Raw genomic sequence first — 19,202 nt, 5'->3', positions numbered from 1 at the left:
TCCCTTAAATAAATGTTTTTATAAGATTTGGTTTAATGGACGTGTGGCACATAGCATTCATTTAAAATGAGATCTGAAAGTTTCCTGACCATTCAGCCTGCAGTGATCTTTCCATTTTCTGCCCTTTCATAGCACCTATCATTTATACCAGAGTTTGGCAAACTTTTCTGTAAAGGGCCAAACAGTAACCATTTTATGTTTTGCAAACAATACACTTTCTGTAGCAGCTACTCAGCTCTGCTGTTGTAGGACGAAAGCAACCATGGACGATACATATTGAATGTGATGGTGTTCCAATAATACTTTTTTTGTGAACACCGAAATTTGAATTTCGTGTAATTTTCTCCTGTCATTAAATATTACTTTTTTTTTTCTCCCAGCTTTTAAAAATGTAAAGACCATTCTCAGCTCATGAGCTATTCAAAAGCAGGCAGTGACTGGATTTGCCTATAGGCCACAGTTTGCCATCCCATACCAATACTCTTTATTTTGTACTTCTCCTGTCTTGTAGTAGAAAGAATAGAGGTTTTAAATCAACAAACTGAGATTCCCTTCCTTTCCCTTCCTGGCCTTACTACATACTGCTTAACCAGTGTAAGCTCCACTTTATTTTCTTAAAATATGGGTAAAACTAAATATAACATTGTATGTTAATTATACTTCAATAAAATTTTATTTTAATGTGGCTAATATTAGCATCAGTTGTTTTTAAGGAGAAAGAGATGATATATACATAGAGTCATTTAAATTATAAAGCTAGATAATGGAAACCTATTTACTGTAATTCATACTTTTTTTTAAAATGTCTTTTCATATTTAAAATGATAGTGTCTTCACAATTGCTCTTGGTAACAGCTTTATTTTGGTTCTCCTGAGTTGTATGGACAAACACCAAAACCAGCACCAAAACTTGTAAAATAGGTGTTGGTAGCTTGGAAGAAAATTCTGGAGGTAAAAGTAGAGCACTCTTTTAACTACTGAGAACTGAATGGTTGTGAGGAGTAGGTTTTCAATCAGATGAGTTAAGCATTATTTCTAAAGTTCGAGTCAGAAAGCAACATAGCTCTCTACATAAAGGTTAAGTGAGCTTATGAGCTGGTGTTTAGTTTTAGGGGTCCCTGGGTAGCTCAGTTGGTTGAGTATCCAACCCTTGGTTTCAGCTCAGATCACAATCTCATGGTTTGTGGGTTCGAGCCCCATGTCAAGCTCTGTGCTGTCAGTGTGGAGGCTGCTTGGAATTCTTTCTCTCTTCTCTTTCTCTCAAAATAAATAAATAAACTTAGGGGAAAAAAAAGAATAAGACTCTCAGTGTGAAGAAGTTGGTTAGAAATACTATTAAGTATTTTATTTTGCTCTCATTTTCCTTTATTTATACCCATAAGTGATGTATGTTGAATTAATGTAAGTATAAAAGAGCTCTTTCAAGAAATTTAAAATGACTTCTAAGTGTCAGACACTTGAAATGTGTCATACTTTAATTGGTAGCTTTTTTCTTAGTGGTACATAAAATTGTTGTTCATCTTTCAGTTGATAGTGCTGTGTATGTACAGTATTTTATCTGTTCTACTAACAACCATGTTGTGATTTACTTGTTTAATCTTTCCTAATTTAATTATAAACTCCTTTTGTGTTTTATTTACTTGCCCCAAAATGGTTAGCACCCAGGAGCTCAATAAACATTTAATGAATGAATAATGTTCTAATATAGTGGACACATGACATTGTTTTCAATAGTTTAAAATTGTCCAACCTAAATTTAGTAGGGAATTAAATGGGAAGGAAAAACCATAGATTTGTGGAGTATAGAAATGAGATTTTCTTTTATCTTTTTGAAGTTTCTTTTTGAAAGAGAAAGAAAGCACAAGTGGGGGAGGGACAGAGAAGGAGAGGGAGATACAGAATCTGAAGCAGGCTATAGGCCCTGAGCTGTTGGTGCAGAGCCTGACACATGGCTCGAACCCATGAACTGTGAGATCATGGCCTGAGCCAAAGTTGGATGCTTAACTGACTGAGTCACCCAGGTGCCCCTAGAAATGAGATTTTAAAACTGTAATTATTGGCAATATGCAAAAATGAACTTGTGCCCTACTTATATCCTTCTATGGTTTCATATTTGTATTTGTCTGTTTTTATTCTGTTAAGAAAGTATAGCTCAGGTTATTATGAGGATTAAATTTAGATAATGCTTGTAAAGTGCCTAGCACAAACACATGAGCAGTTTCATTTAATCCTTCTCATCCCTTTAAATAGCTTTTCCTTAAGCATAAGAACCATGGTTCAAGCTATATTAAAATCAGTTTTCTGTGTTAATCACTTGAACTACATCGTTATTAGTAGAATTTCATCACAAATAGCATCTTATCATATTATGGCTAAGTAGGCTTGGGGATATAACTACCTAGAGAATCTACCAATATTTCATAATAATGTTAATTAGGGAAAATGTGGTTCAGTTTTCCCAACAACCTACTTTGCAAACCTTTGGAATATAAACCCATTTTTAAGTTGCAGAATCTCTATACTAACATATTTCTCACTGAATATGGGGAAATTATAATCTTTTATTTGGTAATTAGAGGAATTACCTTCCCAATCCAGGTCATAATTTAATAAGGATAGTACTTCAGATTTGTATAGCATTTAAGAAAATCTGTATACCAGAAATCATCTTTATGAATCCTTTCCTGACCCAATTTCGTTCCCATAAGTGTCCAAAACAGGATTGGAAGTCTCTTCTGTGAATTTTCATGGTACACTAGGCTTATTTCTGCCATACCTGTAGTATACAATGACTGTTTACTTACCTATTTCCTCTCTGGCGTCAGCTTTTTGAGGGTGAGAACCAAGTTTTTATTCATCAATGGGAACCTCTAGCATGCTGATTTCCCCAAATGCCCAGGAAGTGTATCAGGGCCTGCCATGAACATACTCAAATGTCTCTTTGATTGAATTGGAATTAAATTAGTTGCTTATATAAGCAAGTTGTAACTGGAAAGAGGCTCTAGAATCGTTGCCCTAAATATACTTGAAATGAAATATCCTATGAAATATGTCTTATATTCTACATCATCATGGCATTTAGTTGAGTCTGAGAAGAGAGTTATATGGCAGTTGGTTCTCAATTATATGCTTTTCCTTTTTTTTAGAGAAAGAGTGCACATGAGCAGGGAAGAGGGGCAGAGAGAGAGAGAGAGAGAGAGAGAGAGAGACAGAGAGACAGAGAATGTCAAGCTGGCTCCATGCTCAGCACAGAGCCTGACACCGGGCTCAATCCCTCAACTCTGGGATCATGACCTGAGCTGAAATCAAGAGTCAGACACTCAACCGACTGAGCCACCCAAGTGCCCTGGAACTATATACTTTATTAGAGTCTTCTGTATGGATTTTATTGGCTTTTAAACTCTGACTCCAAGCCTGCTTGCTTTCTTCCTGTTGTGATATTGTCAAAGCAGAATAGTAGCTTGTATAAGTTCTGATCCGTGAGTATAGCTAAAAATATTGATTGTAAGACTAAACAGTTATAATTAGCTCTTGTAAAACATCAAAATGCTTTGTATTCTGTCTGCTTTCTTGTTTTCATTACTGATATCTCAGTGGTGTTTGAGGCTAGATCATTGTAGTAAAGTTGCCGTATCTTTTTTTCTCGTTACTTGTAAGATTTTGGAAAAATAAGTTATTAATTAGGTTGGGTAAGTGGTGGAAATAAAATTTCTAACTTTTTCTAAACCTAAGTGAAGCAGAATTCTTTATTATCAGAGGTATAAGATTACAGTTCTTTCAGTGCTGCAACAGTCTGTCTTTATCCATCCATTTAAAATAAACTATATTTTTGTGTGATCTGACTCAGCAGGTTGGAAGTTCCCATGGAGTAAATATCTTATCTGAAAGTGGTTTTAAATGAGGTAAGCTTTCATTCATTTGCTTGAAACCACATCAACTATTGGGCCATAAGTATCCTGTCCTATCTAATGCAGGACATTGTGGTAAATGCTGTACTATTTTCATTTTTGGATTCTATGATGCCCATTTAACAATTAACATTCTCCAATGGCCAACAAAGAAAACTAATAGGAATAGGATGTAGGATTTTCAATCACATGGTAAATCAGTATTTAGTAACTTAGAGCCCTTTAAAATGCCGTTCTATGTATTCTGTGAATGGCATCAGAGAAACTTGAGAGTTGTCTTTGATTCTTCCTTCTCACTGCACCTTCCTGCTCCCTCTCATTGCCACCTACTTTTGTAAACCTTGACTTTCTCTTTCGTCTCCCTGGTATACAGCCTTGCTACTAGGGTCCTCTGGCAGTCATTACCCCTACAACAGGGACCAATCCTCTTTCACCTTTTCCTGAGGATTTCTGCTTACTCATGGCTAGCTTGGGTGATTTCAAGAATGGAGAACTTAATATTATTTTGAGGGTAGTATTGAAAACTGATAAGGAAATAACCATGAGAATAAGATTCTAGCCCACTACTTTCTGTGTCTTGGATGAGTTATTTAATCTCCCTCAGTTTTAGTTTTCTCATTTGTGAAATAGGAATAGCTACTCCAGAGAGTTGTAGAAATTCATTTGTTTGCCTCTATTCTCTTACCAAACTCCATTAAATTATGATAGGGTAATTTGGAAAAAGGAGTAATACCAAAGAACAAATAGAAGATAGGCTACCAAGATTTAGGAAGATAGCAAGTTGAATATTAACTAACAGAGAAGAGTAAACTGAAAACTACCTGTAGAAGAATGAAAGTGCAAGCTAATCCATATCATAAACCCATAAAGGCTCAGGAATTGTAGGTGCTAAGTACCTCTGAAAGTGGGCTAAAACAGGAGGATTGATTGAAAATCTGTACAAAGCACCATTAAACGCCAAAATCTTCTTCTTTCCCTCAGTGTGATGGTTAACTTCTATAGAAATTGAACCAGGGTGTCTCTGGACTCAGAGATGCTAAGCATATGGCCACGAAAGTAAAGCAACAGGATGAAAATAGGGGTTAAGTGAAGGTAGTGAAGGTATACATTCTGTCATCTAGACATGCTCTCATGGCTTGCTCCCTCACCTTTAGGTCTTTGTTAAAGGTGCCTTCCCTAACCACCTGATTTAAAACTACAGTTTTCCCAACCTGGCATTCATTTTCCTCGCTTCCTGATTTGATTTTTCTCCATGACACTTACTGTTACCTGACAAATTTTTACTTACGTTGCCTTCACAGGAATGTAAACACCACCAGAGTAGGGGGTTTTGTCTATTTTGTTCACCAAAATATTTCAGGTGCCTAAAACAGTATCTTGTAGGTGTGCAGTGAATGTTTGTTGAATGAGTGAATGAAAGAGACTATTCAGATCTTTTTCCAGAAGGCTAATGGCTAGTCTTATGTTCCCAGGCAGGAGATTGGAGGATTTTTCTCTGGAGAAATGACTGGCCAAAAAAAAAGACACGCAGATATTGATGTTTGGAGGAAAAATCCCTTACTTAAAAGGCTCTAGGAATCTACTTGCTAACTGAACAGTCATATTCAATAGTCAGCAAGCCTTGCTCTCTCATAGAATCACCAGACATCCAGGAAAAACTTCTAACACAAAAAATAGATACCAAAACAAAATGAGAAAATGAAACAATAATGTATAGAACAAAAAAAAAAAAAGCTTAAACTTGTCAGAGAGACAAGAGATGATATGGCATCTATGAAACAAGAATAGAATGCTCTTTTAAAAAAGGAGGGGGGAGAACCTGGTTTCAGAGAAAAAGAAATATGTTGGGAATGAAAATATGTATAGTATATATAAATTCAAAAGAAGAGAAAATTTAAGGAATCTTCTAGAAAATACCTTATTCTAGTTTAGGATTGAAATTTGGAAATATGGGGGATAAAAAGATTCTTAGTAAAAACATCTCAACAGTAGTACCTTACTTAGAAGATGGAAAAATGCCTTAAATTTTGAGAAAGAATAACCTAAAATTGCTTTGGCTAGTATTTGCTTACTATATCTTTGTCTCTTTTAACTTTTTTAAATGCTTATTTATTTTGAGAGAGAGTTCACACGCACGCAGGGAAGAAGCTGACAGAGAGGGAGAGAGAATCCCAAGTAGGCTTCATGTTCTCAGCGCAGAGCCTGATGCGGGTCTCAATCCCATGACCCTGGGACCATGACCTGAACCGAAATCAAGAGTTGGATGTTCAACTGACTGAGCCACGCAGGCGCTCCTAGGTCCACTTTAAATTCTCAACTTGAAACTTCTTAGAATATATAAGTGGTATAAATTTAGCCCAAGTCCATTTGAGAACTGTCTGTGGTTATAGCTTCATCAGAGAAGGGTTTTTTTTCTTTCTTCTGCCTTCTATTTTGTTTGTTTCAAGTTTTTAATTACATTCTAGTTAGTAACATATAGAATAATATTGGTTTCAGGAGTAGAGTGTAGTGATTCATCACTTACATATAACACAGTGCTCATCACAAGTGCCCTCCATAATACCCATCACCAATTTAGCCCATCCTCTGCCCTCCTCCCTTCCATCAACCCTCAGTTTTTGTTCTCTATAGTTAAGAGTCTCTTATGGTTTGCCTACCTCTTTCTCTCTGCCCCCCCTTCCCTATGTTCATCTGTTTTGTTTCTTAAATTTCACATATGAATCAAATCATATGGTATTTGTCTTTCTCTGACTTGTTTCACTTAGCATACATAATACACTCTAGCTCTATCCACAGTGTTACAAATGGTAAGATTTCATTCTTTTTGATGGCTGAGTAATATTCCATTGTGTGTGTGTGTGTGTGTGTGTGTGTGTGTGTGTGTGTACATTTTTATCCATTCATCGGTCAGTGGACATTTGGGCTCGTTCCATAATTTGGCTGTTGTTGATAATGCTGCTGTAAACATCAGGGTGCATGTGCCCCTTCAGATCAGTATTTTTGCATCCTTTGGGCAAATACCTAGTAGTGCAATTGCTGGGTCATAAGGTAGTTTTATTTTTAACTATTTGAGGAACCTCCATACTGTTTTCCAGAGTGGCTGCACCAGTTTACATTCCCACCAACAGCGTAAGAGGGTTCCCCCTTCTTTGCATCCTCACCAGTATCTTTTGTTTTCTGTGTTGTTAATTTTAGCCATTCTGACAGGTGTGAGGTGATATCTCATTGTAGTTTTGATTTGTATTTCTGTGATGATGAGTGATGTTGAGCATCTTTTACATGTGTGTGTTAGCCATCTGTATGTCTTCTTTGGAAAAATGTCTATTCATGTCTTCTGGCCATTTCTTAACTGCGTTATTTGTTTTTTGGGTATTGAGTCTGATAAGTTCTTTATAGATTTTGGATACTAACTCTTTATCAGATATGTCATTTACAAATCTCTTCTCCCATTCCATTGGTTGCCTTTTAGTTTTTTATTTTCTTTGTGCAGAAGCTTTTTATCTTGATGAAGTCCCAATAGTTCATTTTTGTTTTTCTTTGACTTGCCTTAGGAGAAATATCTAGTAAGAAGTTGCTATGCCGATGTCAGAGAGGTTTCTGCCTGTGTTTTCTTCTAGGATTTTGATGGTTTCCTGTCTCACATTTAGGTCTTTCATCCATTTTTTCATTTATTTTTGTGTATGGTGTAAGAAAGTGGTCCAGTTTCATTCTTCTGCATGTTGCTGTCCAGTTTTCACAGCACCATTAGTTGAAGAGACTGTCTTTTTTCCATCGGATAGTCTTTCCTGTTTTGTTGAAGATTAATCATATGGTTGTGGGCCCATTTCTGGGTTTTCTGTTCTGTCCCTTTGATCTGTGTGTCTGTTTTTGTGCCAGTACCATGCCGTCCTGATGATTACAGCTTGAAGTCCAGGATTGTGATGCCTCCTGCTTTGCTTCTCTTTTTCAAGATTGCTTTGGCTATTCGGGGTCTTTTATGGCTTCCTAGGGGAATTCTACCAAACATTTGAAGACTAATACCTATTCTTCTCAAACTGTTCCTAAAAATAGAAATAGAAAACCTCCAAACTCATTGTACGAGGCCAACATTATTTTGATTCCAAAACCACTAAAAAGAAGAATCACAGGCTAGTATCCCTGATGAACATGGATGCAAAAATTCCCAACAAGATAACTGGCAAATCTAATCCAACAGTACGTTGAAAGAATTACTCACCATGATCATCTGGGATTTATTCCTGGGCTGCAAGGGTGGTTCAGTATTTGCAAATCAATGTGTACACCACATTAACAAAAAGGGTAAGAACTATATGAAAAAGTGTTTGACAAAATATGTCCATTCCTGATAAAAACTGTCAACAAAGTAGGTTTAGAGAGAACATACCTCATCATAGAAGCCATTTACAAAAGACCCACAGCTAATATCCTCAATGGGGAAAAACTGAGACCTTTTCCTCTATGGTCAGGAACAAGACAAGGGATGTCCAGGCTCACCATTGTTATTTAACATAGTACTGGAAGTCCTAGTCTCTGAAATCAGGCAACAAAAAAATAAAAGGCACCCAAATTGACAAGGAAGAAGTCACACTTTCACTATTTGCAGATGACATGATACTCTATGTAGAAAATACTCCACCAAAAAATTGCTACAACTGATGGATGAATTCAGCAAAGTCACAGGATACAAAATCAGTTTACAGAAATCTTTTGTATATCTATACTCCAATAATGAAGCAGCAGAATGAAATCAAGGAATCAATCCCATTTGTGGTTGCACCAAAAACCGTAAGATACCTAGGAATAAACCTAACCAAAGTGGTAAAAGATCTGTACTCTAGAAACTGTAGAACACTTATGAGAGAAATTGAAGATGACACAAAGAAATGGAAAAAACATTCCATGCTCATAGATTGGAAGAACAAAATAGTGTTAAAATGCCTATTCTACCCAGGGGCGCCTGGGTGGCTCAGTGAGTTAAGCATCCGACTTCAGCTCAGGTCATGATCTCACAGTTAGTGAGTTTGAACCCCGTGTTAGGCTCTGTGCTGGCAGCTCAGCCTGGAGCCTGCTTCCAATTCTGTGTCTCCTGCTCTCTCTGCCCCTCCCCCACTTGCAGTCGGCCTCTTTCTCAAAACTAAACATTTAAAAAAACCCACATTTTAATTAACTAATTAATTGTATTTTTTATGTATTATTATTTTTAATATAATTTATTGTAAAATTGGCTTACATACAACACCCAGTGCTTATCCCAACAAGTGCCCTCCTCAATGCCCATCTCCTATTTGCCCCACTCCCATCCACCCTCAGTTTGTTCTCTGTATTTAAGAGTCTCTTGTGGTTTGCCTCAAGTTACAGAGCCTTCCCTCTCTGTAACTATTTTTTCCCATTCCCTTCCCCCATGGAGTTCTGTTAAGTTTCTCAAGATCTACGTATGAGTGAAAACATAAGATATCTGTCTCACTCAGTATAATACCTTCCAGTTCCATCCACATTGCCACAACTGGCATGATTTCATTCTTTCTCATTGCCAAGTAGTATTCCATTGTATATATAAACCACCTCTTCTTTATCCATTCATCAGTTGGTGGACATTTAGGCTCTTTCCATAATTTGGCTATTGTTGAAAGTGCTGCTATAAACACTGGGATACAAGTGCCCCTAATGCATCAGCACTCCTGTATTCCTTGGGTAAATTCCTAGCAGTGCTATTGCTGGGTCATAGGGTAGATCTATTTTTAATTTTTTGAGGAACCTCCACACTGTTTTCCAGAGTGGCTACACCAGTGTGCATTCCCACCAGCAGTGCAAGAGGGTTCCCGTTTCTCCACATCCTCGCCAGCATCTGTAGTTTCCTGATTTGTTCATTTTAGTCACTCTGACCTGTGTGAGGTGGTATCTCAGTGTGGCTTTGATTTGTATTTCCCTGATGATGGTGACATTGAGCATCTTTTCATGTGTCTGTTGGCCATCTGGATGTCTTCTTTGGAAAAGTGTCTATTCATGTCACTGGATTATTTGTTTTCCAGGTGTTGTTTGGTGAATTCTTTATAGATTTTGGATACTAACCCTTCATCTGATATGTCATTTGCAAATCTTTTCCCATTCCGTTGGTTGCCTTTTAGTTCTGTTGATTGTTTCCTTTGCAGTGCAGAAGTTTTTAATCTTGATGAGGTCTCAATAGTTCATTTTTGCTTTTAGTTCCTTTGCCTTTGTAGATGTGTCAAGCAAGAAATTGCTGCAGCTGAGGTCAAAGAGGTTTTTCCTGCTTTCTCCTCTACGGTTTTGATGGTTTCCTGTCTCACATTCAGGTCATTTATCCATTTTGAGCTTATTTTTGTGAATGGTGTAAGAAAGTGGTCTAGTTTCATTCTTCTGCATGTTGCTGTCCAGTTCTCCCAGCACCATTTGCTAAAGAGACCACCTTTTTTCCATTGGATGCTCTTTCCTGCTTTGTCAAAGATTCGTTGGCCATACATTTTTGGGTCCAATTCTGGGTTCTCTATTCTACTCCATTGGTCTATGTGTCTTTTTTTTGTGCCAGTACCATACTGTCTTAATGATTACAGCTTTCTGATAGAGGCTAAAGTCTGGGATTGTGATGCCTCCCACTTTGGTTTTCTTCTTCAATATTACTTTGGCTATTCGGGGTCTTTTGTGGTTCCATGCAAATTTTAGGATTGTTTGTTCTAGCTTCAAGAAGAATACTGGTGCAATTTTGATTGGGATTGCATTGAATGTGTAGATTGCTTTGGGTAGTATTGACATTTTAACAATATTTATTCTTCCTATCCATGAGCTTGGAATTTTTTTCTTTTTTTTCTTTTTTTTTTTTTCTTTTTGTCCTTGATAAGCTTTCTTTTCCTTGATAAGCTTTCTATAATTTTCAGCATGCAGACAGATCTTTTACATCTTTGGTTAGGTTTATTCCTAGAACACACATACGTACAATTTTAGTCAACACTTCTGAAGTTTGCTCTATCAACATTCCTAATTACCATTGATGGAAACAGTCCCTGACATAAAATTTCTATACCTAGGAAAACTGTTAGTCAAGTATGAAAATGGGATAATAGCATTTTCTGGCATGCAGAGTTTCAAAATTTATCTCCCTTTCTCAAGAAGCTAACAGAGGATGTGTTCCATCAAAATAAGAGAATGCATCAAGAAAAACATGGGATATGGGAATCAGGGATTCAGCACAGGAAAAAGGCAAAAGGAATTCCCAGCATGATGGTGAAATGACAGCAATTCATCATATCCAGAGAGCAAACAGTCCTATTTGGAGGAGAATGGTAGGTGCCAAGAACGGAAATTTGCAAAGAAAAAATGGATCTAATAGATTATTTAACATTATTATAGTAAGAGAAGTTTTACAGATTTATCAAAGGCTTTTTTTCATTAATAAAATTTAATAGTGAAATATTCAGAAGGGTTTAAAATATACGTGTGCAGTTCAGAGAAGAATAAAATAAATGCCCATGTATCTACCACCTGGCTTATGAAATTGAACATTGTTAGCCTTTAAAAGCCTGTTTGCCTCTCCCCAAAAGCACCTCTACTCCCCACAATCTTGAATTGTATGTTTAACATTCTCTTGCTTTTCTTAATAGTTTTGTCACCTATGCATATATCCATAAAAAAGATAATTAGTTTTGCCTGTTCTTGAACTTTGTTATTAATGGACTGCATTTATTCTATGCTTATTTCTTCCTCTAAATGTATTTCTGAAATTCATCCATGTTACTGTATATAATTCTAGCATATCCATTCCCACTGCTGTGCCATATTGAATTATCTGAATATATCTCAATTTATATATTCCTCTGGTGATAGACTTAGTTTGCTTGTTATTCTTTGGCTTTATGGAAATGCTTCTATGAACATCTTTTTACATGTATCTTAATACCTCTGTGCAGATGTTTCCTTGTGAAGTGAAACTACTAGAGTGAAGGGTACTTGTTCAATTTTACCAGGTGGTGACTCACTGTTTTCCAAATAGTTTTCCCATTTATACTTCCACCGGCAATTCCATCTGATTTAGATCCTCTCCAACACCTAGTGTTGTCTGGCTTTGTATTTTGTCAACATAATGGGTGTGAAATTATACCTAACTCTGATTTAAAATTTCATGTCTCTAAAAAATAAACATAATAAAACTTCATGTCTCCATGAACAAAATTGGGAACCCTTTTGTAATATTTATGGGCTATTTGTGTTTCCTGTTTTGTGAAATGTCCACTAATATTTTTTGCTTATAAAAAGCTCTTATGAAACAATTAATGATAATTTCATTTAAAAAATAAGCAAACAAAATAAAAGGCAATCATTCTGGAAAAAATAAGAAGTCACACAAGAAAGAAAGTATAATCCGTATACCATGTGGCTTAGCTGTGAACAACATTTCTGCAGTAACTAACATTTATGAAGTATTTTTGTGCCTACTTGTTACTGTTTTTCAAACCTTACACTTGAGATTTAGGCAGAGATGGATTTGCTAGTGGTCACAAAGCTTACAATTACTACAAATGAAATTTAAACTTAAATAATCAGTACACAGCCAAAACGTAAAAACTGTGTATAGTGGGGTTTTTCCTCCTCACGGACCAATCTATTTAAGCTATCCTGCTGTAAGCAAAGGGATGGAAGATCTATATATTGGTCATCACTGATACAAAGAAGGAAGGTGAGCTTAAGATACCATGTACTTTTCTGGTCCATGTGCAGAGTCATCGTCCAAACCAGTAATGTGGTCCCCACTGGGTAGTGATCCAGGTTCTCTCTATTCATCCTCATAGCTGGTTGGAAGTAGTTTTGCATGAGCATTATGGAGTAGAATATGATTAACATCTCCCCAGGGAAAGGGCTTAGACCTGATGAAGAGATGGGGGTAGGCATGGAACTCAGGCCTCGAGTGCTCTCCATGATTTGACTTCCAGATGTTCAGCATGCTCACTCCCACGCCAGGGAGTGCTACAAAGTAGGTGAGGGCCTTCCACCTTCAAGTTGAGCCCTCCTTGGCTGTGGGTGCCACTTGAAATGGACCATCCCAGCTGTGCCCTGGATTGACCTAGCAGGTTTTTTGCTCTTACATTTAGGTTTATGATCCTCTGTGATTTAATTATGTGTGTAGTTGTAAGGGAGGCATTCAGATTCATTGATATATGACTATCCAATTGTCCTAACACCATTTATTGGCAAGACTGTTTTTTCCCCAGTGAATTGTCTTGGTCCTTTGTTGAAAATCTATGGACTGTAAGTGTTAGAGTTTATTTCTGGACTCTCAGTTCTGTTTAATCTATCTATATGTCTACTCTCATGCTTGTACCACAGTATTCCATTTCCCTTTACTGGAAACCTTATCAGAATTCAGGAAGGAGGCTTCTCTTTATTAGCTTCAGCCCAATGGTGATGATGATAATAATAATAGTAATAATAATAATAATAATAATAATAAATAATTTCCTGAGGCACCAAGCTAAGTGCTTTATGCACATTAGCTCATCTTTTACTGTCAACAGATATTCATTAATGTGTCGGACCCCAAGAGTACATTGGTGAACAAAGGGAGAACGTTCTTGCTCTCCTGGATCTCACATTAGTAGCAAATTAGGTGGAGTGATCTAACAAATATAAGAACAAACTAATTTTAGGAAATGATTAGTTCTATGATAAAAATAGAACAGGCTAATTTGAGAGTAACCAAGGGAGAAGGCTACTTTAATCCTCATTACAACCCCTATAAAATTGGCATTATAACCCTATCTCACATGAAGAAACTCAGGCATAGAGAAATTAAATGACTTGGCCAAGGTCACACAATTAATAAAGGCAGAACTGGGTTATAAAAACAAACTTTTAGTGTGTAGCAAATGGAAAACTTATTTAGGTTTAGGAAGTATTAAGAATGTAGTATCACTTCGGGCACCTGGGTGGCTGGCTCAGTCAGTTAAGCATTCAACTTTGGCGCAGGTCATGATCTCATGGTCCATGAGTTCTAGTCCTGTGTCAGGCTCTGTGCTGACAGCTCAGAGCCTGGAACCTGCTTTGCTTTCTGTGTCTCCCTCTCTCTCTGCTCTTCTCCCCTCACACTCTGTCTCTCTCTTAAGAAGAAATAAACATGTAAAAAAGAAAAAAGAATGTGGTATTTCCTCATAATTTTCTTCCTTTTTAAATTTTTTGTCTTTCTGCCAGAAATAGGTTGCTATGGTCAAAGTATAGGCCCAGAGATCTTATTTAGGATTCATACATGAGCTTCTTGAAGCCAGTGCAGTTGTGTGCAGAATATATGTATGTGCACTGGTTTCTGGAATGAGGGTTTATAAAGCTTCTGAATGGAGTCTGTGACAATAGCAAAGGGTCTAAAAGCACATTTGATTCACATGATTTAGGCAGGAATTGTATTTCCTTTGTGTCTCCCACTGTACCATTTTGTTCCGTGTCTGCCAAACTCTTTCCTCCGGTAACAAGACTTGGAAGGAAATTATACATTTATTATGTTGGTTTGAAATAAACTTTATTCTGACATAAAAAAATTCTGTGGACATTTACCTCCCAGTGTAGGTTTTTATTTACCAATTGTTGGACTTAATAATTCATCTCTGTTAGTTCAAAACTTCAGAATTGACTTGGGTTCTATTATCAGTCATTTTCCATATCTTGAACATTCCTGAGATTTGTTGATTGCTTTTTTGAAAAGTCTATGTTTCCCTCCTTTTTAATTCCATTGCCAGTCTAGACTCCCATCTTCTAACCAGATTATTGCAGCAACGTTTTTTTTTTTTTTTCCGGAATCAAATTCATCTTGTACCTTTCACCACATTGATCTTTCTAAAATACTTTAATCTGAACCACTGAAACTCTATCAGGCTTTTGGGACCAACCCCAACACACAAATAACAGAAAAAGAAATAAATTCCCCACTATATTGCATCTAATGTCATTATTTTTCCATGATCTGCTTTTAGTTGTATCAGTTTCTTTTAGTTTTTCAAAACTGTTTTACTTATTTCCACCTTGTTGCAGTTAACTATTTTATTTTGTCTTTTATCAGTGCTCACTATGACAGGCAGACACCATACTGGGTTCTTATTGGTGCCCTTCTCTCTGCCGGAGTTGTCTTCCATACCCTTCCCTATTTCCATCAGTCCAAATTCTGTCTGTCCTTCAATGACTTAATAGCTTAAATGTTACTTTTTCTTTGAAACCTCTTTTTATTTCCTAAGCTAAAAGTAATCTTTTTTTTTTTTTTTAAAGTAATCTTTATTCCCTCCTTTAGCTATATCTCTTAGGGCATTTAACTCTACCTTATGTTAGATATTTATGTAGTTAACATTAGTTTCTTGAGAGCAGAGGGATTGTGTCACTAGTTTTATAATTATCCCAGTATTGCCCATCACGCCACCTCAGTTCCGGCATAATACATATACTAGATTTTGGTGAATAAAACCTCATTTTCAAAGTATAAATTAACCTCGTTATACTTTTTTAAGTTATTTTCATTACTTCAAAATTCTTCCATTATGACTTCTTGGGGAAAGAAAGTAATTAATTTATTTTAAAAATTATAGCTAAAAAGAGCCTATACAGGCTGTAATGACTATAAGATAGGTAGGCTTAAAAGCATAAAAAGCAAACTATTCATTTATTTTTTTATTTTTTTTTTTTAACGTTTATTTATTTTTGAGACAGAGAGAAACAGAGCATGAATGGGGGAGGGTCAGAGAGAGGGAGACACAGAATTGAAACAGGCTCCGGGCTCTGAGCTGTCAGCACAGGGACCCGATGCGGGGCTCGAACTCACGGACCGCGAGATCGTGACCTGAGCCGAAGTTGGCGCTCAACCGACTGAGCCACCCAGGCGCCCCTATTCATTTATTTTTTAGTTTACATCCAAGTTAGTTAACATAGTGCAACAATGATTTCAGGAGTAGATTATTTAATGCCCCTTACCCATTTAGCCCATCCCTCCCTCCCTCAACCTCTCCAGCAACCCTTCGTTTGTTCTTTATATTTAAGAGTCTCTTCTGTTTTGTCCCCCTCCCTGTTTTTGTATTATTTTTGCTTCCCTTCCCTTATGTTCATCTGTTTTATATCTTAAAGTTCTATGTGAGTGAAGTCATATGATATTTGTTTTTCTCTGACTGATTTCACTTAGCATAATACCCTAGTTCCATCCACATAGTTGCAAATGGCAAGATTTCATTCTTTTTGATTGCCAAGTAATACTCCATTGTATATGTATACCACATCTTCTGTATCCATTCATCCATCAATGGACATTTGGGCTCTTTCCATACTTTGGCTATTGTTGATAGTGCTGCTATAAACATTGGGGTGCATGTGCCCCTTCGAAACAGCATACCTATATACCTTGGATAAATACCTAGTAGTGCAATTGCTGGGTCATAGGGTAGTTCTATTTTTAATTTTTTGAGGAACCTCCATACTGTTTTCCAGAGTGGTTCATTTTTCTGCATATTGCTGTCCAGTTTTCCCAGCACCATTTGCTGAAGAGACTGTCTTTATTCTTTCCTGCTTTGGATATTCTTTCCTGCTTAGTTGGCCATATGTTTGTGGGTCCATTTCTGGGTTCTCTATTCTGTTCTATTGATCTGGGTGTCTGTTTTTGTGCCACAAACTATTTTTATAAACCAAAACTACATCATTAAAATAGAGTATTCTTTCTGACTGGAATATAAAGATTGATGTGAGATCTTGCTGTCTACTTCATGTCTAACATTGGTTGCAAAATTACCTGAACTCGTAGAGTATATAAACAATTATGTGTTCAAATGTTCAAAAGAGTATGCCCGGAAAGTCTCTGTGGGAGTAGGAACAACCTTTGGAGGTATAGATTATTGGCTCTTTAACCAGATGGGAATTACTCATATGTTGGTATAAATTGGGTAGTCCTTAGAACTTTATTATTTTTTTTAATGAAGGGAATTAGAAGTGGAAGGTGTCCTCCTAGGAATAATTTCTATTTATACAAAGTAATTTCTCCTTAACGGGTAATCTTCTCTGGTGCCTGGCCAACTTGGAAAGTTTCTGTGGCCTTTGGCAAAGACCCTGAAAAGGAAACTACTGATAACGTACTCTAAAGCCTTATTACTTTTCAGAAGCATAAATGAAAGAGTGAGAGAGAAAAGAAAGGATCTGAGAATTAATATAGCATTGGGGTAAAGAGCAGAGACTTTTAAGAGTGATGGAACTGGATTTGAATCCTGTCACTGCCATTTAGTAGTTAGTTGTATAACCTTGGTCAAGTGACTTTATATCTCTAAATCTGTCATCTGTGAAATGGGGATAAAAATAACTTGAAGTTTTGTGAGGATTAAATGGAATCATGCCTATAAATTACTTGGCAGAGTGACTCACTGTTGTGGCACAGTAAATGTTAGATACTATTACTGTGATGATGCCCTGAGTCCAGACATCAAAAATCCATGCATAGATCCTTAAAATCAATTATAACATGTTTGACATACCATGTGTGGTTGTTATACTCAAATTAGTATATATGTAGGTGGATTTGTGAGTGATGGGTGAGTCAGTAGAATTAAGAGTTCTACTTTTAGTTTTCCAGTAGGAATTCAAGTACAACTAGCAAACCAGAAAAAATAAGTCAATGCTGAAATTGGAAATTACTTCTACAGAGGCAGTTTTTCTATCAGAAGTTAGGATTTTATCCGTTTTCTGAGCAACTACTAAATCTCAGATGTATTAGATTCTTTTGAAAGACATTTTATTTTATTCAGTCACTATAATCCAATGCAGAAAGAGTTTAGGTAATTTGAATTTCCCCAAATACATACTCTAATTTTTAGAGATTTGCAGGGAAATACTGGAAAATGGTAGGAACTGTGAGGAATTTGAACTCTTCTCTCATTCCAGATCATTTACTCTACCTTTTTATTCTTCAACTCTCTCAACTTGGGCATCTCAACTCTCTCAACTTGGGAATCTTTAAAAATTGTCAGTGCATGGGGCGCCTGGGTGGCTCAGTTGGTTAGGCGTCCGACTTCAGCTCAGGTCGCAATCTCGCCGTCCGCGAGTTCGAGCCCCGAGTCGGGCTCTGGGCTGATGGCTCAGAGCCTGGAGCTTGCTTCCAATTCTGTGTCTCCCTCTCTCTCTGCCCCTCCCCCGTTCATACTGTGTCTCTCTCTGTCTCAAAAATAAATAAACGTTAAAAAAAAAAAATTTAAAAAAAATTGTCAGTGCAGGGACGCCTGGCTAGCTCAGTCGGTTGAGTGTCCCAACTCTTGATTTCGGCTCAGGTCATGATCCCAGGATCGAGAGATTGAGCCCCACCTCAGGCTCTACGCTGAGTGTGGTGCCTACTTGGGATTCTCTCTCCTTCTTCCACTGCCCTTACCCCGTATGCGCTCTCTCTCTCCCACTCTCTAAAATTAAAAAGAAATTAGTGCCTAGGCCACACGTCAAGCCATTTGAATCAGTTTCTAGAAGTGAAACCCAAGCATCAGTATTTTTAAAAGTTCCTTTTCTGGATGTGAGGGTGATATGGCTGCGACATCTGTCACCCCATTGATCGCCAGGATTAATTCAGCTGATCTGGCTGGCTAGGCAGGTGTCCCCTTCCTCCCTCACCGCTTCATGTGCATCCTTCCAGAAGCTGCGCACTTGGCCGAAGAGGACGACCTTCCCCGATAGAGGAGGATCGTTCTTCAGTCAAGGGTATACAAGTAGCCGCGCTCCCCTGCTAAAACCTCTAAACAAGCTCTCAAGGTCCATTTGTTTTTTTTTTTTTTTTTTTAATTTTTTTTTTCAACGTTTTTTATTTATTTTTGGGACAGAGAGAGACAGAGCATGAACAGGGGAGGTGCAGAGAGAGGGAGACACAGAATCGGAAACAGGCTCCAGGCTCCGAGCCATCAGCCCAGAGCCTGACGCGGGGCTCAAACTCACGGACCGCGAGATCGTGACCTGGCTGAAGTCGGACGCTTAACCGACTGTGCCACCCAGGCGCCCCTCTCAAGGTCCATTTGTAGGAGAATGTCGGGTAGTCAAGCTTTCAAGACTCCAGACACATCCTAGTAAGGCGCTGCACGTGGCAGTCTGCCTTTGTTTAAAAAAAAAAAAAAAAAAAAAAAAAAAAAGTTCCTTTGGTAAATGTTATTGAACCTGTTCAATGCCAGAAGAGTGTAGATGTTCAATAAATGTTTGACTGTTGAAAGAATACCTAACTGTGCAGTTTCTCCATTGTAATTACAGTATTAAAGTCAACCTAGAGTGCTTTTGTACTAATTTAAGTCTTTAAAAGGGGTTTTGTAT

At 37.3% G+C, this 19,202-nt stretch overlaps 1 protein-coding gene across 3 annotated transcripts in view; it reads left to right on the top strand.

Annotated features, from left to right (window-relative positions):
- The window catches only part of PPME1 (protein phosphatase methylesterase 1), a 90,234-nt gene that overhangs the window by 12,014 nt on the left and 59,018 nt on the right, over positions 1 to 19,202 (top strand). The window contains exon 2 of one of the 3 annotated variants that reach the window (XM_058687801.1): positions 3,851 to 3,902. The exons of 1 other annotated variant lie outside the window; for it this stretch is intronic. In XM_058687801.1, coding sequence (XP_058543784.1) covers positions 3,898 to 3,902 — 5 coding nt within the window. In that variant the 5' untranslated portion in view covers positions 3,851 to 3,897. Of the gene's footprint in view, positions 1 to 3,847; positions 3,903 to 19,202 lie in introns of those variants that run through there. One more of the 3 variants, XM_058687802.1, reaches the window with a different exon arrangement.

This window comes from Neofelis nebulosa, chromosome 10, assembly GCF_028018385.1.
Source record: "Neofelis nebulosa isolate mNeoNeb1 chromosome 10, mNeoNeb1.pri, whole genome shotgun sequence".
Taxonomy (NCBI): domain Eukaryota; kingdom Metazoa; phylum Chordata; class Mammalia; order Carnivora; family Felidae; genus Neofelis; species Neofelis nebulosa.
The sequence above is the reverse complement of the archived record's forward strand: the minus strand, read 5'-3'. Positions and strand labels throughout refer to the sequence as shown.